Raw genomic sequence first — 25386 nt, forward strand, 5'->3', positions numbered from 1 at the left:
AGTGGCAAATGCACAGATTTAAAAAATGGGATCTTCAGATTAAAGCTAAAATATTTAAATGCATGTGTCAAATAAATAAATACATACATACATACATACATAAATACAGACCAATTAAAATGTAAATGAACTGCTGTCTCCTTCAGGATCAATTATTTATCCAACAGCAGCAGTGGACAGATGTCTGTGCGCAGCTGTTAGCGAGTCTGAAATGATTTCGCTTGTCCAGACTGCGATATGTCAGAAGGATGGGGGTGGGGAATAACACAATCATGCACTGGACTGTAATGACGATACGTTTCAGCCACCAGGGAACTGAAAACCAAACATAAACGCAAACTATGCGTTGCAATTGCGCAGCTGTTTCGTGTCGGCCCTTTGCGCACATGTTACAGTTGCGCGGCGCTGCTGCGGTCCAGGTACCGAAGCGTTAGTGCAAACCACAGTGCAAGTGCAACAACATATTTTCGCAGCTGCAGACATGACACACCACGAACACAAGCCATGCCAACAAGCCTGATCGCAATTTCATAACGGAGTGTTTTTCTGCTGCTCTGTGCCAGACATAACCCCTCTCTCCCTTCTTGCCTAACTAAACTTCAAACTGGCAATAAAATGACTTTCTGATATTGGTCAACCTCCCCCCCCCCCACACACACTCACACACACCTAACGAAACCGAGACGTCACATCCAGCCCACCAATCCCCGGGTTGTTGATATTGCCAGTGGGTCATGTGCAGAGACGGGGCTGTTATAAGTCTGAGACGCACAAGATGCTTAACAGCGAGCTGTGAGCGCCGGGCAGGGGGTCTCTAATGTGCACTCCACTTATTATTGCACTGTTTTTGATTTGTATATAGTTTGTATCTATTTTTAACACTTGTTTTCTATTTTTTGGGGAGGGAATCCCATTGCACTGGAAAAAAAACTAAACGCCACATTTGCAAAGGAACAAAAAGTCCCAATTGTTTGAGAAGATCACAGGAGCGCACAGGATTGCGCTAATCGGATCTCGTCTTGAATTGTGCTGCTGTGTTAGTCCATCATGCTGTGGCCGCTCCTCTGCGCCGGGCTGCTGTTTGCGCCTTTGCTGGCCGACGCTCACATCTCCAAGCGCTATGTCCTCGGCTGTCCGGACCGCTGCGACAAGTCCCTGTGTCCCCCGATCCCGGCCGACTGCATAGAAGGGGACATGCTGGACCAATGCGACTGCTGCCCGGTCTGCGCCACCGGGGAAGGCGAGCCCTGCGGCGGCTCGGGCAGGCTGGGCGACCCGGTGTGCGCAGAGGGGCTGGAGTGCTCCGGGGCGGACGGGGTGGCTCACTCTGCCACGGTGCGGCGCAGGGCTAAGAGCGGCGTGTGTGTGTGCAAGAGCCCCGAGCCCGTGTGCGGCAGCGACGGCGTGTCCTACCGCAACATCTGCGAGCTGCGCAGGGTCAGCAGCCGAGCCCAGAAGCTGCAGCAGCCGCCGGTCATCTTCATCCAGCGGGGCGCCTGTGGGCAGGGTAAGAGCGCCTCCCCCGTCCTGCACACTTTGAACACTTTGAAACATGTACCAGCAATAGCTGTGTGGGTCCTGACTTCAGCCGTCAGTCCTGCAGTGAGAAAACATGTGAAGTATAGAGAGCTTATCATTTACTTGCATGGCTTGCCAATATCATGGTAATTACGTAGCTTGTGAAGGAAAAAAACATCTAACACTGCTTAAGTGCATGCACACATAGTTGTTTGCTTGTTTTTAGTGTGTATTTACTGGCAGGAATGAGTCTAACCATGTTTGAGAAAGTCTGAATAGTTTTATTTGTTTTGTGAAGTGAAATACTGCTGTTTAAATGAGTCTGAGGGGCAGGGCTGCTGTGTGACTTGTTGCCATGAAGCCCGTTGGCACAGCTGGGCTGGGGGGCTGCCAGTCTCCGGGGGGGGGGATGGCTCTCTGCCCCACATCCTGCACACACACTGAGCCTGGTCACATGACCGCCAGCTGGAGGGCACACTGACTGAGAAAGTGACAGCTCTGTCCGCCTCCTGGCCGGCTTCTAGGGGCCAAAACCGTGTTGATTGTGATCACGTTTTGCGATTGTGCCCTGTGCCCAGCAGAAGAACTACAACAAGACATCATTGCTTTATTATTGTTTGTAATAACCATGGTCCTCTCGCCCAAACTGCATGAGATATTATAACTCATTAGTTGGTGACTTACACACAGACTGGGTGAACATATTCCACATGAAGCCACTGAGGCTCTTTATTGAGTCATCATGTTGAGCATCATGTAAGTCATGGCAGTAACAGCAGCCGCACAAGTACAAACTGAAGAGCAACAAACAACAACAACGACAACGACAGTGCCGGTAATTGGCGGCGCGTGGCTGTCGGCTGCTGCCCTAGTTAACAGAGTCCTAATTAATAAAGCTGCTGCCCAGCCAGCGTGCAGTAATGAGGGCAGAGTCCTGCGGGCGTGGGGGGCTGTGTGACAACACTGAGACCAGAGGGACGGCCAGCCACACCGGTCCCAGAGACCGTAGCCCAGGTGTGTGGTGTCGGGGAGGGGGACGGAGATCTGTTTCACAGTGTGCAACTCTGCCCGCTGCTTTCACAGACCTCAGCTGGCACGAGTCTCTGACCACACTACCTCAGATATAATTTCCTCGATGGTGTGGTGCCGCAGTGAGTTTGCGCGTCGCCCTTGCGCTCCAGGAACGCTCGGGGTCGTTTCGCGGGTCCTGGACGGCTGCCCTGCAGGTTTTATGGGGTAGAGCTGTAGAGCTGTGGTTGAGCACGCACTAGGAAATCATGCTGAGCTCAGCCAAATAGGCAAACGACCGGCCGGTGAGGGTAAAACTGAAACCCAGAGTTCTGCGGTGCCCCCCTGTAAGGTAATACTGCTCGGCCGCACCCTGTGTTCAAGACTCGAGAGGCCTGGTTTAGTTACAGGGCATTAAGGAAACAACAGGGCTTCTAAGTATAAAGCCTTGGTTTTTGTTTTTTAAGCCGGGTCAAGTGTGGTCATTTGAAGTGGCTCTGAATCAATGCCATGGACAAATCATGTGAATGTTTTTTATGCCCTGCTTTTCTGGCCTCCCTCCCTGCCTGCCTGCTTAGAAGTCCTTACAAAGCATTTCTCCTGGTATTTCACAGCTTTTTTTGGACAACTTTTACAGCCCGAGTGTTTTATTTTTCTTCACCCCCCCCCCCCCGGGTGAAGTGCAGGTTTTTTAAAGAGTCTTTCGAAACGCATGGTTGGTGCCAGAGGTGGCGCGCAGTGTTTTTTTTTTTTTTATTGGTCACATGGTCTCAGTATACAGTCATTAAACCATTTAGGTTGCGCTATATGGAAAATGGGTGACATTACTTAGTTTGGCACTTTCAAACACAAAAACAAATACAATGCTGGCTGTCTCTGCAGGCCTCCGCTGCGCAGGTTGAGCTGCAGGTTGGTGTTTGAGTGTGAATTTGGGTATGCAGTGTGTCGGGGGTGGGGTGGGACCCCCGTCAGATTCCTCCATCGCACTCTGAACTCTGTCCACACAGTGGGGACATGGAGACACTCTTGTGCTGTCCCTCCCGGGGCCATGTACAGTGAGGGAAAAAAGTATTTGATCCCCTGCTGATTTTGTACGTTTGCCCACTGACAAAGAAATGATCAGTCTATAATTTTAATGGTAGGTGTATTTTAACAGTGAGAGACAGAATAACAACAAAACAATCCAGAAAAACGCATTTCAAAAAAGTTATACATTGATTTGCATGTTAATGAGGGAAATAAGTATTTGACCCCTTCGACTTAGTACTTGGTGGCAAAACCCTTGTTGGCAAGCACAGAGGTCAGACGTTTCTTGTAGTTGGCCACCAGGTTTGCACACATCTCAGGAGGGATTTTGTCCCACTCCTCTTTGCAGATCCTCTCCAAGTCATTAAGGTTTCGAGGCTGATGTTTGGCAACTCGAACCTTCATCTCCCTCTACAGATTTTCTATGGGATTAAGGTCTGGAGACTGGCTAGGCCACTCCAGGACCTTAATGTGCTTCTTCTTGAGCCACTCCTTTGTTGCCTTGGCTGTGTGTTTTGGGTCATTGTCATGCTGGAATACCCATCCACGACCCATTTTCAATGCCCTGGCTGAGGGAAGGAGGTTCTCACCCAAGATTTGACGGCACATGGCCCCGTCCATCGTCCCTTTGATGCGGTGCAGTTGTCCTGTCCCCTTAGCAGAAAAACACCCCCAAAGCACAATGTTTCCACCTCCATTTGACGGTGGGGATGGTGTTCTTGGGGTCATTCCTCCTCCTCCAAACACGGCGAGTTGAGTTGATGCCAAAGAGCTCGATTTTGGTCTCATCTGACCACAACACTTTCACCCAGTTCTCCTCTGAATCATTCAGATGTTCATTGGCAAACTTCAGACGGGCCTGTACATGTGCTTTCTTGAGCAGGGGGACCTTGCGGGCGCTGCAGGATTTCAGTCCTTCATGGCGTAGTGTGTTACCTATTGTTTTCTTGGTGACTATGGTCCCAGCTGCCTTGAGATCATTAACAAGATCCTCCCGTGTAGTTCTGGGCTGATTCCTCACCGTTCTCATGATCATTGAAACTCCACGAGGTGAGATCTTGCATGGAGCCCCAGACCGAGGGAGACTGACAGTTATTTTGTGTTTCTTCCATTTGCGAATAATCGCACCAACTGTTGTCACCTTCTCACCAAGCTGCTTGGCGATGGTCTTGTAGCCCATTCTAGCCTTGTGTAGGTCTACAATCTTGTCCCTGACATCCTTGGACAGCTCTTTGGTCTTGGCCATGGTGGAGAGTTTGGAATGTGATTGATTGATTGCTTCTGTGGACAGGTGTCTTTTATACAGGTAACGAGCTGAGATTAGGAGCACTCCCTTTAAGAGAGTGCTCCTAATCTCAGCTCGTTACCTGTATAAAAGACACTTGGGAGCCAGAAATCTTGCTGATTGATAGGGGATCAAATACTTATTTCCCTCATTAACATGCAAATCAATTTATAACTTTTTTGAAATGCGTTTTTCTGGATTTTTTTGTTGTTATTCTGTCTCTCACTGTTAAAATACGCCTACCATTAAAATGATAGACTGATCATTTCTTTGTCAGTGGGCAAACGTACAAAATCAGCAGGGGATCAAATACTTTTTTCCCTCACTGTAGGTGTTGTTTCCCTTCGCTGGCTGAGCAGCTGCAGCTCAGACCCGTCCCTCACAGCTCAGCTTTGCACTAATAGGGCAGTGTGCACTTTATTATTATTATTTAAAGAAATTGTTACTGTTCTAACAGCAGCCAAGTAGTTATATACATGTTTTTCATGCTTTGAAGAGCCAGCGCTCCTCAGGTACTTATTCTGTGTCAATAAAGAGCACGTTCAGCGGTGGGGCTGGGAGGCAGACTCGGTGTGACTTTGAGTCGGAGCGGGGGGCCCGGCCCGGCTTCACTGAGAAGAGGGGGTCTTTGCGGATCTCTCGGCACTGAAAGCAGACTGATTGATGTTGGTGACCACTGTTATCTTGTCTTAGCGGCCCTGTAGTTTTCTGAGTTGCTGCGTTTAATTTCATCCTGGAATAGTTCCGTTTCTGAGTGTTTCGCAGAGCTGGGCTGATGGGCCTGATGCTCCCAGACTTTTCTCCGGCCAAACCGCTTTCTGAGTGCAGAGCCATCATTCTTCCCCCAGTCTTCACAGCCCATGATGTCATTCCGGTCTGCTTTCCAAACCATTATATAACTAATTTTCACTGGCTGCAGATTTGGGTCGAGTTCTGATGTAATGGAAGGCAGGGATCTCTCGGCCCATCCCTGTGCTGGAACATGCGGCTCATGTCGAGGCCTGGCGGGGCTGTGGGGTCCGGTGCCACGCCCGCACCATGTGCACTGTCACGGGACAATCAAGGGCAAAAATTTACACAGTAGAGACATGCATGGAGAAGAGTTTACAACTTTTGGACGGGACACACTGTCTTTAACAGAGCGGGGTTTCGAGGAGTTTCGCCCTTTTCTTCAGTGATTGAAGACCAGAGAAACGTAGAGAACCCACTGTAGATGATTTTGTCTTATTACTCTTTTCTTGAAGGGCTCGGTTATTCAAAGTCTTCACATAAGTTGCTCAAGCAGCATTTGCCATCTCTAGAGGATATTTATTTTAGCAAGGTTTCAGACTAGATAATTTCTTGGCAGTTGCACGATAACGACCCATTCAGATCAAGAGAACCCTCTTCAAACACTGCAAGGAAAAAAGTGTGTTAACCGTAGCCCACGTTTATACAGTGTCCATATTAACACACGCAGCAGAAGAGCTAGAAAGACTGTCCAGCTTGACAAACATTGATTCAGCGGTGAGCTTCCCTCGGCCCGGCCAACGCACACAGCCCCGCTGAGGCAGCACTGGGGGGGTGCAGCCTGCAACCCAATCCTCTTCAGCCCTCGCCCGGAGGAAGGGGCTGCTTCCGAATGGAAAGACTCATAAAATACCGGTGTCGACAGTATTCTGGGAATCGCTGTGAAAACGTCTGTCTGCAGCAGGAACTGGTCATATGAGAGCGTGAGACCTGGAGAGGTGGGATGGGGGGGTTTGGAGGTTGAGCTCCCCCAGGCAGGGCTGCACAGGACAGGGGTCTTTTAGCTCCCTGCAGCGGGGTGACCCAAATAAGTGCAGGGTGCTGTTTACACATCCTATGGCAAATGCTGCTTTGCTTTTTGTTTGTTTGCTTGTTTGTTGTGAAACTCCAGATCGAACACAAAGCGTTCAGAAGGGACACTGTTCACAGGCCAGGGCTCACATTAACAGCATAAACCACAGGAGAGAATATCACGGCTTTGGAAATATATACAGTGTCTCTCAAAAGTATTCACCCCCCTTGTACTTGTCTACGTGTCATTGTGTTACAACATGAAATCGGAATGGATTTAATCAGGAGTTTTTGCTACTGATCAACATTGTTCTAAATTAATTACAAATACATAACAGAAAATACTTGACTGCATAAGTAAGCACCCCTTTGCTCTGACACACCTGATTGAGCTGTGGTGAAACCAATTGTCTTTAGATTAGTTGAGTGGAGTCACATGATTTCAGGTTAAATACACCAGTCTCTGGGAGGTCCCACAGCTGGTTAGTACAATTCCTAACAAAAACCACATCATGAAGACGAAGGAACGTTCAAATCCAATCTAGAATAAAGTTCTTCAAAAGCACCAATCAGGGGTAGGATATAATAACATTTCCAAAGCACTGAATATCCCCCGCAGCACAGTAAAGCCCATTATTAAGAAATGGAGAGAATATGGAACAACTGAATCTGCCTAGATCAGGCCGTCCTCAAAAACTGAGTATCCGGGCGAGAAGGGCTCTTGTCAGGGAGGTAACCAAGAGGCCTTTGGCAGCTCTAAAGGAGTTACAGTCTTCCATGGCTGAGCTGGGACACACTGTGCAGACTGCAGCAATAGCTTCACAAAAGTGCCTTTTATGGGAGAGAAAAAACTCACATCAGATCTGGGCTAGAGTTTGCCAGAATGCATGTGGAAGACTTTGAGACCATGTGGAGGAAGGTTCTATGGTCTGATGCGACCAAAATAGAGCTTTTAGGCCTCAACGCTAAGCGCTACGTTTGGCTCCAGCCTAACACCACACATCATCCTGAGAACAACATCCCTAATGTGAAGCATGGTGGTGCAGCATCACACTATGGGGATGCTTCTCTGTGTCAGGGCCAGGAAACCTTGTAAAGATAGAGGGCAAAATGGATGCAGCAAAGTACAGAGAAATCCTGGAAGAAAACCTGCAGAAGTCTGCAAGAGACCTGGGACTTGGGAGAAGATTCATCTTCCAGCAGGACAATGACCCCAAACACACAGCCAAAGCCACACTGGAGTGGCTTCAAAACAAAAAGGTAAATGTGGAAGCCTGGACCTCAATCCAATGGAGAATATGTGGAAAGAGTTGAAAATTGCTGTTCACCAAAGGTTCCCATCCGACTTGATGGAGTTTGATGCTGTGTCCACATAGACACAGGGCTGTAATTGCTGCCAAAGCCTGCTTGATTCAGATTAGTGAAGTGTGTCTGCGATGCCGTGGGCCGTCTCTACTGCTCGGTGCCTAAACATGCCTCTCTGGGGCCGGGCTTCTTTAGAAGTGCTTTAAGCCGTGAATATCTGCCTGCCTGGCTGTTATTTGGCTGCATTTCACCACTTCAAACTTTCTTATTGTAAATGTCTGTAAATTACACTGCAGTCGCGCCCATGAAAATAACTCCAGCTACAGGTGCTCTATAAACCTGTGTGAACAAAGGAAGTCCTTGAGTCCAAGGACTCAAGCCCTGTTTGTTTTCAGGGTTTTGGTATTTTTTGAAGAGGGATGGATTTCTGTATGTTTTATAAATGATTTTTGCTCAGCTGTGTTGTTGTTGTTTTATTTCCACGGCCGCAGATGTTTTTATATTTGTCTGGAAGTTGACTCAATCCCTCCGGTGTGTCACAGCGTCGCGTCCTGCCGCAGATGGCACAGCTTTTATATTTCAAACGACTCGCCATGGTTTAGACCTCAGAGGAGCACTGGCTCGGACACGGGTTGTGTGGGTCAACGCACTCGGCTCTGTGTGGATACGATTTGTTTTAGCTGACGCACTGCTAAATCTCATGCAAAAAAAATGTATCACGTAAGTCTTGCCTTCGGTAATGTGTTATATTATAATGCAAACCCCTTCAGGATAGTTTGTATTTAATTTTTTTTTTTTAACGGAGCATTCCGTGATTTGAAATGGAGGAGACGAGGGAAGAGTGATGTCATTCCTGCTTTTCTTGTCAGGTGTCAGAACAGATTTCGACGTCTGATTCGATTCAGTTTGACTGGATTAGAGTGGCTCCATTAGGAACAGCAGTTTTGTTTGGCTTTGTACTCAATCCTGGGCGCTGATGAAAATTTCATATCTTGGTTACAGCAGGTCAGAGAGTGACATAGAGGGACATGTCTGTCTTTCAGGCCTGGTGAATACGAATACGATTTAGTCTAATACGATTAAATGAAAACCTCAACCCCACCGGCCAATGGCAAACAACACTGGCACTTCATAACTATTACGCCACCAAGAGAGTTCGGGTTGAGTTTGCTCTCGGTGGGCGGGTCTGCGTTTTGATTCAGCCGTAGTTTTAGTTGTAGTTCAGTGGTAAGAACTTGGTGGACGGATGCCAGACTGGGAGCTGTTTTGGGAACTCGAAGTACAATCCCTGTCCCCTGCCTCTCAAACGGACCGGCACGGTGTTGTTTACGCCAAGCGGTATCGTCTGAATGCGAACAAATTGGCACGGTTACCTCATGTTTGCCATCGTGGTCTGCTGGTGTGAGACCAGGCTGACGGTCACAGCCGACCCATCTGTGGCCCATCTGAACCGGGGCAGAGATAAAAGGCAGAAGCTGGAAAATGTCCCACAAAGACTCACGCATTTCCCGACTGAGGGCACTTTTCATAACATGTTTTGTAAGATGATTATTTCATTCTTTATTACTATATAGGTGGGGAGGATCTGTTGAATAACACCCACCCCCCCCAACACAATCCAAACCATGACTGCAGATGTTTTGAGCACCACAGTTATAAAACAAAGGTTATGCAAGGTGAAGTGAAGTTTTGTAATTTGTTGGCTATACAAAGTCTTGATTATATCATAACTCTAGGTTTTATAATATTTCCTCCCAGGCCGCACTGACACAAACTGTTATTTCTATTTTTTATAATAATGAAGATCTCACACAGTCTCTGGTAATTAAAACAGGTGCTTATTTACAGCCTCTTACATGTAGCTGTTTTGGAGTGCGTTTCATTTCACACAGAAACGTTTCTTAAAAGAAAGGAAATCAAATGCGAGAAGTCGGGACAGAGACAGCGTTGTCTTTCTTCTGTTTCATCTGCAAGCACTTGGACTGCATTGATCGATCTACCAGACCACAGGCCTGTATGATGTCTACATCTGAGACGCTGCGATTCCCGAGAGACCGGAAACAGTCATTTATCAGTCATTTATCATTTAAACAGTCATTTATCCTCCGAGTGTGTGTAGCCCCCAAAACCCCACTGCTCTCCGAGCCCGGCCCCCCAACCCCGGCCAGGCAAACGCATAATTTCATATAGAGTTTTCAAATGTCTCAGTGGCTTTACAAGAGTCACAAGGCATGTTTAGTGTAGTGTTGTGGTTCTCCTTCCTGTCTTAAAGGCTGTACGTCTTGTCTAGCACTTCATGCACCTTTGTGATAGGGTCAATACACACACCAGCACACAAATACTGACAAGGACAGTTTCCATGTTGTCCTGCTGGAAGATGGTCCCAGGACCTTTTTAATATTTTAACTACCAGTTGCTGATGTGGGTGCAGTCTCTGAAGTAAATTAAACACCTCAAGTGTTGTTGCTTTGTTTTTTAATTGTTTCTTTGCTTGTTATTGTCAGCGTTTGAAAAGTGTGTTCATTCTGCTGCAGGAGGCAGGGAGGGCACAGTCTTGAGCTGTTTTGTATGTCTTCATATCTCGTTCCCAAAGACTGGTCCTGTCTGATCCGCTGTGGTGTGATTGTTGATGTTTTTCAGGCCAGGAGAACCCAGACAGCCTGCGGCACCGATACAACTTCATCGCTGATGTGGTGGAGAAGATCGCTCCAGCCGTGGTTCACATTGAACTGTACCGCAAGTAGGTCCCTCTGGCAGCGCTCCCACGCTGGGCTGTACGGTGCCAAACTGCTTTATTTATTTCTGTGCAGTGAAAGGCAGAGCCTGGAAGAAGAAATATATATACAGAAGCATGAAGGTAGCTTTTCAGGCCAACAGGTTTGGCTTCTCTTTACAATTACAATAATATGCTTTTCCTGTGTCGACATTCATGGATACTAATTAGTCTATTATTTAAGTACAGTGCAGTTCAATCCCCTGCGTCTCTCAAAGTATTTCTTCCCTGAAGCCAGAGAGGAGGAGAGCCACGCTTCTGGAGCCAGCTGTGTAAAATGATATCCTTAACATATGTTAACTTAAACACATTTATTACATGTTTTAATGAGAACCAAGAGACGCTGGTTGAGAATCACGTAGACCTCGCTGTCTGGGGGTCCGGGGGGCTCCTGAGCGCAGGGGGGGATGTCCTGAAATGTTGAGGTGTAATTCTGGAGGCCGGTCAAGAGAGCGCGGGCGAGCTGGGCTTGTCGGAGCTGTGAGGTCAGAGCCGCTCTCTGAGAGGCCGCACAGTTGCTGGTGAATGCGGGGGATGTCGGGGTGCATGGTTCTGTGCCAAGATTCCTCGTCCAGCTGTTTGCAGGGCTGTCAATGCCAGGTGAAGTGAGTAATCTGTCAGGGGGGGTGGGAGGGCCACTCTTAATCCCAGCCTCCTCCCATGCAGGTAGATTGTCAGTTGTGCATTCGCTCGCTCCTTGGTCTGTGGCTGTGATCAGAGAGTTTGAATCTCAACAATATAGACATTGGAACTGGTGCCCTGGTTGTGTACGACAGAGAGAGAGAGAGAAAGAGAGAGTGTGTCGTTTGAGAGATTCTTTTCTTCCTGTTCCTGACACGGTCTTCGATTCTCCTCTCTCTCTCTCTCTCTCTCTCTCTCTCTCTCTCTCTCTCTCACCTTGCTCCCCCTGCGCTGGTCAGGATGGTCTTCTCAAAAAGGGAGGTGGCGGTGGCCAGCGGCTCCGGCTTCGTCGTGTCGGAGGACGGGCTGATCGTCACCAACGCGCACGTGGTCGCCAACAAGCACCGCGTCAAGGTGGAGCTGAAGAGCGGCGCCACGTACGACGCCAAGATCAAGGACGTGGACGAGAAGGCCGACATCGCCCTCATCAAGATCGACGTGCCGGTGAGGCCCCAAACGCACATTCACACACATGCACACACACACGCAGGCAGACCTGTGCGTATGACACAGAGTGGCCCGACAAAACGGGGCAGGAGCAGTTGGGAAACACACACTGTGGAGTCTGCCACAGTCCCGGGTTTCTGCTGCAGTCTTGCCGAGCTCACATTTTCTCCTTCCCGGCTCCTGTGCCGTCAGGGCCAAAGCACGCTTTTCCTTGGACGCCTCTCGCGTCCTCATTAGCAGGCAGTCGTGGCCCGGCTGGCTGTCAGAGCTGGCTGAGTGTCACGAAGGAAAATCTCCTGGCTGTCTGATGTGACGCAGTCCCTCCGCAAGTCCTCGGGCTGCCAGGAAGGCCCGGGTGGCTCCCAGGCGTGCTCTCGGCCGTGCTGACGTGGTGGGTCATTGAGTGTGTGTTTGGCGGGAGTGGGAGGGCATTTCCCACACTGATGGGCTTTTAAAATGCCAATGGAAAACAACGCTAGCACAGCACCATAAACGGAGCATCCTTAAACTTCCAAGTTGCCAAGTTTTTTTATTATTATTGTGCCACAGAGGATTTTCGTCCTAATAGTTTACAGGGGAAGATAGTGTTTCTGTATTATTAATGCCCTGTACTTGTGGCCAGGCCCTCAGCTGTCCAGTCTGCAGTTTGCTGGTGTTTATCTGCAGCAGCGATGTTCCCATGTGAGTTCTCATGTCTGCTGGAATGCTTTCCAAAACACAAACGAACACGGCCCCAGGAATGCATGAGGCTGCTTTAATGAGTGATTACCAGGCTATGGAGCACAATAAAAAATATGTCTCGCTCTTCCCACAGGCTGAAGTGGGCCAGCAGTGGTGGGGGTAACGGGGGGGATGGGGGCAACTGCAGAGCTTGTACCGACTTAATACGTGTCCCGTTTCTTTAGTTGAGTCTGTGAGGTCTTCCTCTTCAGTGATGGTTTGCAAACGTTCACACGGAAGCATCTTGGTGCCAATTTAAAATAAAATAAATACATACATCTCCTATGTAGGTCTTTTTACAACAGTGCACTACAGTATGCATGTAGTATTCTGTAGAATACTTCTTCATTTCCCCATGAATAAGTTGGGAATTTCTGAATAACTCGGCCAAGTTCAAAATAGATTCGATAAGCTTCATCCATTGTTATGATTAATACGCCATCTAAGATCCCATATAAGACAGAAGGCATTATACAGTATTCTGTAGGAGATAAAAAAGTATTTGGTATCATTAGTTTGGCCAGTGGATCAGAATAATTCAGTGAAGTAGCAGCTGTGTAATTAGAGGTAGCAGTAGTGACAGTAGTAGTACTACTATCTTGTCGTAAATTGCATCCAGAAATAAAAGGTCGTGTCTGGAGGCGGGCGGAAGAACCACGACCAGCTATTTCTAAAATGTATGAAAAATGGCTCTGATGAAGACTGAGGCTGAAACCTGTCTCCGCTCTAATGATGCGTTTGAAGGCTGTTATGTGAGTCACAGGGCCCCCGGGGGCCAGAAATCCTCTGCCTCGTAGTGAGTGACTCAGTGGTGTCAGGACAAACAATGTGTGTGAGTAAGTGTGTTTAATCTGTTTCACGTTGGTCGTGTGGTGTGGAGATGAGGCAGGCCGTCGCAGTGAGTCAGGGTGGGACACAGAGCGGACTGATTCAAGGCGGGAGTTTCTCTCGAGTGTATCCATCTTTTCTTTTTGAAAGTGGAATTGAATGACATTCTTGTTCTTCCTCTGCAGTCACCGCAGTCGGGTGGCGTTTGTTGTTTTCTACGTCACTGTGTTCGTGGGCTGGTTTAGATTTTACAGTAAAGGCCAGACTGGCCAGGTGAAATGTGTCCGTTGGACGTCTATTTTATGAGGAGCGAGACGCAGCCCGTTCCCAGTGAGCGCTCCGCAGGGTGCCGGCGGCTTCCTTTCCCCCAGATCCCCCTCGCGCCCCTCTTCTCCAACAGATCCTGCCTCAGCACATCTTTTCAACAAAGATGAAGCAATACGATGCCCCCCCACATTCCTCTCTCAGTGCCCCCCAGTGCGGCACCACTGTGCAGGCAGGCACAGAGGGGGTTGACTGTGAGGAGACGGGCTTGTTGCAGCAGGAGTGGAGTCTTTCGGGCCCTTATTATTATTTATTTTGTTGCTGTAAAGAAAAAGGAAGTCACGTTCCAGCAGGCTGTCAGGTTCTGTCTTTGCTTCGCCCTGAGCTGCAGCTACACGGTGAGACGTGGGCGCGGGGAGGTTATGCCAGGACACGGCCCGGTTCCCCCACTCACAGCTGCCGAAGCGCAACACAAAACCGGCAAAGCCACTTTCCCTGTGTTACATGAAAGAGAACTCCAAATAATGGGCCATAATACCATAAGCCCTTTCTGAACATAAACAAGATCATTTCATTTAATTGTATCTGGAAGTATCCTCTGAACCCCTCGGATGTGCTTCCCTGCTGTCAAAAGTTGTCTTTTTTTTCGGACCGCCTCTAGCGGCACATTTCTGTGGTTTCCTAGCACACTGAGGATAAAGACGGCTCTTGCGATTCCTGACTGTCAGCGCTGGCAACAAATCAGTCGTTTCTGAATTAATCATGGATGTCTGTTCACTTTTTCCATCAATGTCTGCAGGGGCTTCATTGTGTGGTTTTGTTTTTTTCATCCGCGTTTCTCTCTGACAAGCTGTCGAAGCTACAGCGAGGGGGTCGAGGCTCTGAAGTGCTCTGTTCTTCGTCTCGGAGGGGAGATCATGCAAGTGCCATCGTATCCACAATTCTCTTCAAACAAAAGGGAAATGAAAACCTAAGAAGCGGTTCTTGAACTCAGTTCCTTGGCTGCTGCCTGAGAACAATGAAGAACAGAGTGTAGGAGTCTTGGGGGGGTTTGTGAAGACTCACACCTCTGGTCCCTGTGGAAGTCATTTGGGGTTCAGGAGAGTTCTAACTTGTTGTCACGCTGCCGTGAGCAAAGACGGATGAACTGGGTCAAGGGCTTCAACAATCTGCACAGGTGAGATGATGGGAGAAGACGTGGGTTGACAGAGCCATGGTTGTTTTGGATTTTTGTATAGTTTTGACTGTTTCAACTCCCAACACCTTTGTGCTTCTCACAGTCTGATTCATTTCACTCCAGCCAGATGCTGAAGCTGTACCTTGTTTTATTTTACAGTGTTGACCGTGGCGCTCGGCCCATAATGCAACTGTAACAGTCTTGGCGCTTAAACTCTACTGATAATTCTGCCTGAAAAAATAACATAAATATATGATAAATGTGGGAATGAAGCCCAAAACAATACAGCACCTCATGACACAAGATCTGCCCGTGTGCCTGTTGGCATGCTTCACAAGACGCACCGTCCCGGTTCATCAGCCTTCAAAATACAACCAGGAATTCTGCGGTGTAAATATATTGTTTCATTTTTAATGGCAAAACAAGCACATGTCGTGCGCTTGAGCCTTCATCCTCGACGGCCGGTCTGTGTCCTCCGTGCCTCTCTGTGCCATGAGGATCACTGCTTTACCGTCTCTCATGGCTCTCGCTGATCCCTGAATGCCTTTGTGTGTTGTTTTATCCTTATCTGTGCTCTCCGTGATTAACAACCCCGCCGAATTACATCTCTGAGTTGCGTGGGAACGGCCTTCAGCAGTCCTCCTCTGTTGGCAGATGTGAACGTTTTCGGGGGGAGAGTTTTGCAGCCGGAGTGCTCTCTGGTTCGTGGCAGGGGGACGTGTCATTGAGTGTGTAAGTGATATAAATGATGCACTGTAACGACGACTCTTCACCACCTCTGCTGTCACGGCTCCTTGCTGGCAGTTATGTGGGCCCCATTGTCTTGTAATTTGCGGTCTGCTAATTAAAACCTGTTTGGTTATTTTTGTGGCCAAAGCACAAAACCGCGTGCATTTAGACATGGCTGATCCTGATTTAAAAGTCATCTGGTGTCTTGCCGGTCTGATGAACATACCTCAGAAGAAGTGGAGAAATGCCACCCTTAGAGGCATTTGCTTTCTCTCCCTCCCTCCCCCGGTTTCCAAGAGTTGGCCACGAGTCTGTGGTTTGTGTCTGTGCAGTCCCAGCTCCCTGAACCTCAGTAACCCTGCCACCACTCGAAAACCAATCTGTCCTGGTGTGGAAACTGAATAGGGGGCCCTCCGTTTGCACTGATCCAAGCCTGTCACATCCGCTGTTGGCCTATCAGCACCCCCAGTCTGTCCGCAGCATTAAAAGATGAAAACCCCATTTAATTGCTTGTGTCTGATTGGCCATTGGGACCTGAACACAGGGTGGTGATCTGGGGCGGCCGGGGATCTGGCAGAAGGGTTATCTGGCCTCGGCTGAATAAACAGCCCTCCAGGTACGAATGTGGACGGGAGGAGGGCATCCAGTTGGCCAGCCGCTCATGCCGGCAGCATCGTCCCTCCGAAGGGCTTCTCCGCACCGCAAATAGAGCTGCTGGCTGCAGCCCCAGCGATTGTGACCGAGCTCGGCCCGATTCATTACCTGGGAAAGGAGGTCGGGTTTATTTATAAGCATGTATTTTTAATCGGGCCGCAGCGAAGTGAAACGGGAGATCTCCTCAGTCACTCGCCAGCTCTGACCTTACTGAGACGTACGCTTGTGCCGGGAAAGTTGCTCCTCCTGTGCAGAGATAATAGATATTAAGCTGCCCTTTCTGTCTCTCTGTCCATCTGTGTGTTGGAGCCGATTTAGAGGATGTGATAGAGGTGAGAGGCGGACAGACAGAGGGCCACAGTGGGCCACACAGTCCATTAGAGTCTTTAGAGGTAAACGTAACATTTAAAAATATACTCTTGTTTTTTCCTCAAAGGGGTACTGCTGTAGATATACCACACATAGCTACTGTTTTGTTCATAACCAAGGCAGATTGATAGATTTAAATCAGATGTTCTCCTGTTTTTGTTTATTTCTCTCTTAAGAACGCCAGTTAAGCAGATCTGTCTGCTATTTTGAAGTGAATCATCTACACGAACAGGCCCAGATGACTGCTGTAGTGACAAGTCTGTTTCTGGCCTGTTGGTTAACAGTGCAGAGTTATTCCCTCCAGTCAGGATATTCTTACAGCCCACAACCTGACTCACGCTCCATTGATTTGGACTCAAGGACAGACAAAATCTCAGTTACTGCTGCACTGCGTCACGCCGAAACACAACACCGCACCACTGTTCCCGCGCTATAAAAATTATTGCTGATGCTCCGTATAAAATAGATATAATAAGAGACAGTGAAGGACCGATGCCGGCCTGCTCTGTGCAGCTCATCTCAAACGGTTTGCGCTCTGCATAGACGGACAGCTGCGGTGTCCCTGGATGTCATAACGGCACGGCCTGTATCGTGACTAACCTGCAAATGCGGTCTGTCAGTGTTTATTCGTTATTATTAGTGTACAGCCCCATCGCCCACCGTGACTCGCACACACTTGCAAGAAACTGTGAGGAGGTGCAAAGTCCCGGACGGGGAGGAGAGAGGAGTGAAAAGGCTGTCATTCGTGCCCTGTAAATTTCAGCAGCCGCGCAGCTGTCTCCGTTGGGGCAATGTTGCTACACGGAGAAATGAAACCGATAACGCATCTGTGAGCCTCGAGTGACTGGAATGCAAAATATGGTTGATGGTGTCCCTTTTGCAACTGTTTAAGAAAAGGGCTGAAAGTAAATAAGAGTGCTTTGTTTCTCCTTTTGGTGCAGATTGAGCCTCGTGTCCGTCATTTAAAAGTGCTGAAGCAAGATGTTAATGTAGACAGTAGCTCCGCTGCTCTGAAAGAAAATAAACCCACAGATATTCCATTGCGTAAAACAGAGAGTATTCGCTTACATGACACATTATGAAAGGGTAACATTTGCACTGGTCTTGAAAGAAAGCAGCAAAACACCAGCGAGCCAATAACAGCTGCTTATTCTTCTGCTAAATGGATTTGGAGATCGTGCTAAAACATCCTGACTTGCAACTTTTACGTCTAAAGAGAACCGGTTATAAAACCTCAAGAAATAAAATCTGTTTCTTCCAGTCTTGTGGAAATCTATTCACGGGTTCAGTTTTTTTTGGGCAGTTTTTGCAGGATGTTCAAAACACGCAGTGACTCACGTCCTTGATGTTGTTACTCACCAGAGGAAGCCGGTTCTCCACATGGAGGCATGAAGCCCCACTCTGGGCTGACTAAGTGACTTGGACCGGCTTCCCAACGTGCCTGTGGTTTTATGTGTAAACTGTTGATAGCGGTCGTGAGGAGATGGATTAGACAGCGTTACAGATGCTCATGTTGGCACGGACGGGGTTAAACAGTCAGGTTTTTGTGAGTCACCAGTGAGGAGGTGGGGGGGTGCAGCTGGAGACCGAGGCAGCACTTTTCGTTGTGAGTTTGTGCCGCTCCTCGTTAAACGACTGACAGAGGCTCAGTGTGGGTTACAGGAACTTTCTAAAGTGGGCAGATTGTGTGAAACAATACGCCGGGCTGCCCTTGTGCCAGAGCTTGTGTAGAGCAAGCGGCTCTGTTGTTCATTTTTGCTGAAACGATGATTCAATCAGGTGTTCAAAAAATATAAAATAAGAGTCCTTGTTGTGCAGTATCATAATGCAATCTATAAACACGAGTGGCTGGAGCTGCTGACACAGAACAGACAGCACCTCCTTCTAGACCGATCTAGTACAGGTGCAGAAAACCCAACAAATAAAAGACCTCTTCTCCTTCGCTCCTCTCGTTGACTTCATCGTGGGAATCCTGCACTTTCACTCACTTCCACTCCATCTGTTTATGTGCTCACCCCGGTGGTGGGGGGGGTGGCAGACAGCTATTCCTGTGGCAGGTCTGGATTCCTGGGTGAGCGGAGGGAGGTGAAAGGTTTCTCTCCCCATATATCGCAGGCAGCGCCGCTCTCCGGGTCTCGGTCTATTTATAATAGCGCTTCCGAAATGCCAGCCAGGCTTACGGCGTCCCGTGTCAGATTTAAACGGGAGTAAAGATTATTATTCTTACTGTTTTCACCCTGTCACTATATAACCCTATAAAGGTCTTGATATCTCAGTGATGTAAATGCACTTAGATCCACCTCAGTTCGTGGATTATTGGAAATATCCCCGTCGTCCCCGGGATCAGTGCCATGAGTCTGCAGGCCAGTCCTTGTGATGGTGCTGTCTTAGAAGATGGTGGGGGGGATGTGAAAATATAGTATACTGTCGCCCACAGAAATATAGTGAAAGCTATAGATTTCCCGCCCCCTGCTCTCACAGTGCGTTAACTGCTCTCCTATTTTTAGCTGGTAAAAACAAAACCGATATGATTCAGTGGGAAGTGCAGGAGTGTAATTGCGGTCCTGATGGCCGGTCCTGATATGCCGTGCCGTGGACGTCTGGGCTGCACGGGTCCTCCTCGCGGCGTCCCCGGTGAGAGTGGGGGGCCGAGCTGCGGCCTATGTTTAGACGGGTGGATCCTCTGTCTGTGTCGCTGGCATTGTAAGTTTTGGTTCCTTTTCTTGCTGTCTTTTAGCAGAACAAACCGGCAGTGACTCAGTATTAGCAAACCACTGCATTCCCTCTTGCAACATCATATTTAGGAAAATAATACATAGACGTAAAAAAGGAAGGACCTGGTATTGAAGTATGAATGAATCGAATACACCATGCTTCCTGCTCTCCAGAGTTTTTTCCTGGTTGTTCTCGGCTCTTGGCGAGTGTGAACATACCTTCCCGTATCTCCTTCCCAGTGACTCCGGCGAGGGGGTCTGTTTGCTCATAAGCTGGCGTGGGGGGACAGCAGGGGGCTCATCAACAATTACCATGGGAATTCAGTGTGGGACCGTGGGTAAAGTGACTACAGGGTAAAGCCTGGAGTGAGAGAAAAAAGAAAAAGCAATTCTTTACATTTTAATGTAGAAAAAACAGAATGGAAGATCAAAAAGACCAGGCAATGCCAGCGAGAGTGAGCGTTGAAACTAGAACCCATGCCATTACCAGCAGGGCTGAGCCTCCCTGATAGTGCCTGTCCCTCTGAGTGTCCCTGTCCTTCCCTGAGTGTCCCTGTCCCTCTGAGTGTCCCTGTCCCTCTGAGTGTCCCCGTCCCTCTCTGCCCTGCAGGCGAAGCTCCCGGTGCTGCTGCTGGGCCGCTCGGCAGACCTGCGGCCCGGGGAGTTCGTGGTGGCCATCGGCAGCCCGTTCTCGCTGCAGAACACAGTGACCACGGGCATCGTCAGCACCACGCAGCGGGGGGGCAAGGAGCTGGGGCTGCGCAACTCTGACATGGACTACATCCAGACGGACGCCATCATCAACGTGAGTGGCAGCACCGCACTGGGCGGCAGGCACACACGGGTCAGCACGCTGGCACACCAACTGGCACACAGAGACGCACACACAGCGACACGTAATCACAGACGGAGAGGTTGCGCACACGAGAACTGACACGCACTCTGTCTCAGAAGCAGCTGCATGTTGTGGCATTTAACTGAATTTTCACGCTGAACAGAGGCAACAGGATGGTCTTCATTTATACATTTTTTTCTGTATTTTTCTTTTTCAGTACGGGAATTCGGGAGGTCCCCTAGTGAACCTGGTAAGAATCCCCTTCCCTTTTTCCGACAGAAAAGCCATTGTCTCCCCCCTCTCCCCCCACAGACAACATTTATTATTATTATTATTATTATTATTATTATTTTTATTATTATTATTATTATTATTATTTATTTCTTATCAGACACACTTGTCCAGGGCGACTTACAAAATATAAGCGCAATACAAAGTGCAATAATACAGTGCAGATCAAGGCATAATACATTTACAAATTCCAATTCCAAGTGTATGTGAGATATACAGTAAACAATATATAAGGTCTTACATCCTAGATTGTAAAAGCTGATCAGTGCAGACAAGACGTTAGGTCACAGTCAAGGGCCAAGGGAATGGGCGCATAGGGGAAATTAAAATAAACAATACAAGTGCAAGTAAAGCAAAGGCAAGAGTATGACAAGACGTTGTATAAGTGCAATCTTACAGGAGAATGAATGAGTTAATTACTAAATTAACTAGAATCTGAAAAGATGTGTCTTGAGTAAGCGCCGGAAGGAGGTCAGGGACTCTGCTGTTTTGACTTCGGTGGGCAGGTCGTTCCACCATTTAGGGTTCAGGGATGAGAAGGAGCGGCTCTGGAGGAAGGAGAGTGGAGAGGAGGCAGAGTTAGTCTTCTGGCACTGGAGGAGCGCAGTGGTCTGGAGGGGATGTATGGAGAGACGAGTGTCTGAAGGTATCTTGGTGCAGTGTGGTCGAGACAGCGGTAGTTGAGTGTCAAAGTCTTGAACTGAATGCGTGCCGCTATCGGGAGCCAGTGGAGGGAGCGGAGCAGTGGAGTAGCGTGTGAATCGGGGCAGAGAGACACCAGACGAGCCGCAGAGTTCTGGATGAGCTGGAGCGGCGGGTAGTAATTGCAGGCAGGCCGGCCAGGAGGGAGTTGCAGTATCCAGTATCCAGTATCCAGGAGAGGACCAGGGACTGGACGAGCAGCTGAGTCGAGTAGTCGGTGAGGAAGGGACGGATCTGGCGTATGTTGCTCAGGAAGAATCTGCAGGTGCGCGTCAGCGTGGTGATGTGCTGGGTGTAGGAGAGCGCAGGATCGAGGATGACTCCTAGATTTTTAGCGGAAGAAGGAGAGAATTTGGTGGATTCCAAGGGGATCGAGATGGGGAGGTCAGCAGAAGGTGAGGAAGAGTGGGGAGAAAAGAGGAGATCAGATTTGGAGAGGTTGAGCTTGAGGCGGTGCGAGTGCATCCAGGTGGAGATAGCAGACAAACAGGAAGAGATGCGAGAGGGGATGAGAGGGTCAGAAGAGGGAAAAGACAGGAAGATCTAACACCCGTTTCATATGTAAGGGGATTGCTGAACTTTACTGTCACTGATATACTGTCACAGTCACTGATACAGTCCTCACCAAACCCCCGGGAGTTTAACAAGCTTTGTCTGCTAATGCTGATACACAGTGTATTGAAATACTTGATGTAAACAAGCTCAGAGATACTCTACTCATGTGTGCAGTATCTCTGGATACCCAGCGGGGGGCAGTGTGGCTCAGCAGGGAAAGGGAGGAACAGCCAAGAGCATCTTCTGTGGGTTATTTTAACTGCGGGTCTGGGGGCCATTGGCCCCGCTCCCTACAGGATTCATACCTGGAGCGTGACTGGAGATAGGGAGTGTGTTAAAACCACTCCAGTTATGTGAATAATCAATCCAATTAACACATTTATGAGCTCAATTAACTCATTAAGAGCTCAGGTGGTAATGGAGGCCCAGCAGTGCCATGGCCCCTCGGGGGTCTGATTTGAGGAAGTGCTGGAGTAGCGCACGGCGCTTCAGGTCTTTAAATCCGTGCCGTTGGTCCCGCAGGACGGGGAGGTGATCGGGATCAACACCCTGAAGGTGACGGCCGGCATCTCCTTCGCCATTCCCTCCGACAAGATCCGGCAGTTCCTGGCTGAGTCCCACGACAGGCAGGCGAAAGGTAGGGCAGCCCGTCGGAGCCGCAGTGAAACCTCGCTGCACAACACCCACAATAAGAGTTTGCTTCAGTTATCAGTCCTTCATCAAAATATATATTTGTTTGTGTCCTGTGCATGTTTAATTTATTCATTGATGTATGTATTTATTTGTCTTTATTCTCCTGCCTGTGTGTAGAGTACGTGTGTCCCTGTCTGATCACTATGCGAGAGAACGAGTCAGTGAACCGTCACTCGTTACACCAGAGCGACGTGACTGAATAGTTCCTCTTATTTCTTCTCAGGGAAAACGGTATCAAAGAAGAAGTACATGGGGGTTCGAATGATGACCCTGACTCCATCGTAAGTCAACGCGGCCGCCTAGCAATTGCACAGTTTGTGGTCGTCTGCCTGAGTGCGCTTTGTCCGTCCGTCTGACCTGTGTCTCTCCTGCCTACAGACTCGCCAAGGAGCTGAAGGAGCGTCACAAAGACTTCCCAGACGTGACTTCGGGGGCTTACGTCATCGAGGTCATCGCCAAGACGCCAGCAGCAGCGTGAGTACCGCCCGTCCCCCCCACCCCGAGCGCTGCTCTGGCCTGGGGTGCTTCACAGGCCCTGAGCATAAAACAAGCATCAAAGCCACAACAAAAAAGCCTAGTTTGAGATGTCCTGTGCTGCCTGTCCTCTGACCGGTGTCCCTCCCTCCCTCTGCGCAGCGGCGGCCTGAAGGAGCACGACGTCATCATCAGCATCAACGGGCAGCGCGTGTCCTCGGCCAGCGACGTGAGCGACGCCATCAAGCGGGACGGAGCGCTGCGGCTCGTGGTGCGCCGGGGCAACGAGGACGTCATCCTGTCCGTCACCCCCGAGGAGATCGACCCTTGACCTCACACTCCGGCCCCCCGCCCCCGCCCCGCCTCCCTCCTTCCCTCCGAGCTGGTTCTCAGTGCTTCTCTATCGGACCCTGACGGACGGGGCATGTCTGCAGCGGCCACGCCCCGGCCAGAGCCTTCACCCCGCCGCCCCTCTTCCTGCTGCAGAGGACTGAGGCTGAAAGCACGGCCCCCCACCCCCCCAACCCAGAACTGACAAAGTATGCAGAGTGATACAACCACCGTTTAGTCTTCCTCATTTATATTAGTGTATATTACTTTTTCTGTTGGTTTGTTTGTTTTTCATATATGCTTTGAGAGCTGTTACTACTGTTAGTTTAATACAAGCCGTTGACCTGTGTTCCTTTGTATTTTGTGTTTCTTTTTATACTTCACTTATCCCATCAAGCCTTTATCCCCACAGGAGCCTAATATCTCACAGGAAAAACTCAAAAGAGAGGGCATTTCAGCATAACGTGTTTTTACTCTTTCCGTTTCGTTCGTTTGTTCGTTCGTTTGTTGGTGTTTTGTGTGTTTGTGTTCTGGATGGAACGTGCAAGAAAAGAAAGGGGAATAAAATGTTTCAATTGTGAAACTTGTGCTAACGAATGTAAATCAGACAGAGCTTAAAAACCTGACCTTGCATTACATCCTCTAACGTTACAATACCTTAGACTGCCTGAGGCAATATAGGAAGAGCAAACACAGAGAGCAGCTCCTGAAGATGAAGATGGTTCCATGTTGACACAGTATAACGGAGATTAAACTTTAAAAACTGAATAAAAAAATGAAATTAAACAATTCCAGATTTCCTGACCTTATTCCACGTTTGCATGATACATTAAATGGCCCTGGAAACTGAGACCTATTTAGTGAATAATTTCATGACATCGTAGTTATGATCTTAGGTGCAATAAGACGGGCAGCTCTTTGGAGGACTGGATTCCTCTTCTGATTCTCTACAGGTTCACAGGCTGATTTAACCTACAGGTACCATTTGAGCTGATGGCCCCCAAGACCCCACTCAGGTCTGAGCTGTGTCCACACACAGGACACGGGGACAGCAAATGCACACACACCAGCTGGGTAGCGCCTTATTTCCTGTCTTACCCAGTTAATTACAGCCCCACGGTAACTACAGTGCAGTAAATCATAGAGATTCAAAAGCCAAACACGCCAACTGAGTAAAAATGAGAAAAGAGCTGGTCTGATCCTCGGACTGATTCAAAGCTGGATTTCATCTCCCCACCCCCTCTTCACTTTTTATTTTATGTCAGATCGGCACTGCTGTCGTCTCCGGCTTCCAGAGAGACCATGAACGCTACAAACGAAATGTTGGGAATCTGAACTAAAACTAATTCCAGTATTCTTCTCGCTGTTTGTTGCATCACATGACATCTGAAAATGAAACCTTGTATCCTGTGCCAATTAAAACTATTGGATAACAGAAAGCTTCAAACAGCTGGCGCCCTCTGCTGTACACGTCTGGTATTTAACGTTCCTCGTTCAAAATGTGTTCCAAAGATGAAGCTGCACACTTTATTATTATTATAAATAATAATATTATAATTTATTCAACACGATTGATTTCAACACTTATTTAATAATGTAGATCTTTCATTAATTATTGATTTATTCTGATGAGCCTGAATTAGTTAAATCAGCTCTGACGAACGGGGCCCAAACAAAATGGCGGCAATGGTAGCTTTGCAATGACGTCACCAAATGCCTGGATTGCGGACTGCGAGGATAATGAATGTGCAGAAAACAAAACTATAATGCATAATGCAAAACTATAATGTAATGAAAGATGCATGATTTGATATATATTATATTCTCATATAAACTATTACAATATACATATACATAACTTTATATATGTAAAAATGTATTTTTATTAGTTTGGGAGTGTAGCTCAGTGGCGGGCGCTCCCTGCTGTGTCTTTGTATTTTTAATTAATAATCATTTGTTAAGATCAGCTTGTTATTATTGGTTATTTTTAAAGGCGCAGAACTGAGTCCGTCCGGTCGTGAAGCTCAAACCCTTCCGGGTCGGCACAGCCGGAGCGCGGTGATTGGGCGGCGGCAGTGACGTGTGAGGGTGACGTCACTCCGTTGTGCGTCAACACACCCGCGCTCAGGGATCGTTGTCTCCTGATCTGTTATTTGTATTCTTTATTACTTAGCAGACTCATTGTATAAATTATAATTCAATAAATAA

General features: G+C 48.4%; 1 protein-coding gene across 1 annotated transcript; it reads left to right on the top strand.

Moving 5' to 3' along the window:
* Positions 1–419: 419 nt before the first annotated feature.
* Positions 420–23967, top strand: htra1b (HtrA serine peptidase 1b). The gene is made up of 9 exons (XM_066693170.1): positions 420–1507; positions 10583–10682; positions 11636–11840; positions 19909–20103; positions 20351–20383; positions 22204–22318; positions 22598–22655; positions 22753–22848; positions 23011–23967. Exons 1-9 carry the CDS (start codon positions 1048–1050, stop codon positions 23177–23179), a joined length of 1431 nt encoding a protein of 476 aa, XP_066549267.1. The 5' UTR covers positions 420–1047; the 3' UTR covers positions 23180–23967.
* Positions 23968–25386: the final 1419 nt, after the last annotated feature.

The sequence above is a fragment of the Amia ocellicauda genome, chromosome 20, assembly GCF_036373705.1.
Source record: "Amia ocellicauda isolate fAmiCal2 chromosome 20, fAmiCal2.hap1, whole genome shotgun sequence".
Classification (NCBI taxonomy): Eukaryota; Metazoa; Chordata; class Actinopteri; order Amiiformes; family Amiidae; genus Amia; species Amia ocellicauda.

What these genes read in the sequence shown, in the direction of transcription:
- htra1b (XM_066693170.1), top strand. Translation starts at nt 1,048, where the DNA reads ATGCTGTGGCCGCTCCTCTGCGCCGGGCTGCTGTTTGCGCCTTTGCTG. An exon ending in TCATCAAGATCGACGTGCCG is followed by an intron (nt 11,841 to 19,908) that starts GTGAGGCCCCAA and finishes TCTGCCCTGCAG; the next exon opens with GCGAAGCTCCCGGTGCTGCT. An exon ending in AGACGGACGCCATCATCAAC is followed by an intron (nt 20,104 to 20,350) that starts GTGAGTGGCAGC and finishes TTTCTTTTTCAG; the next exon opens with TACGGGAATTCGGGAGGTCC.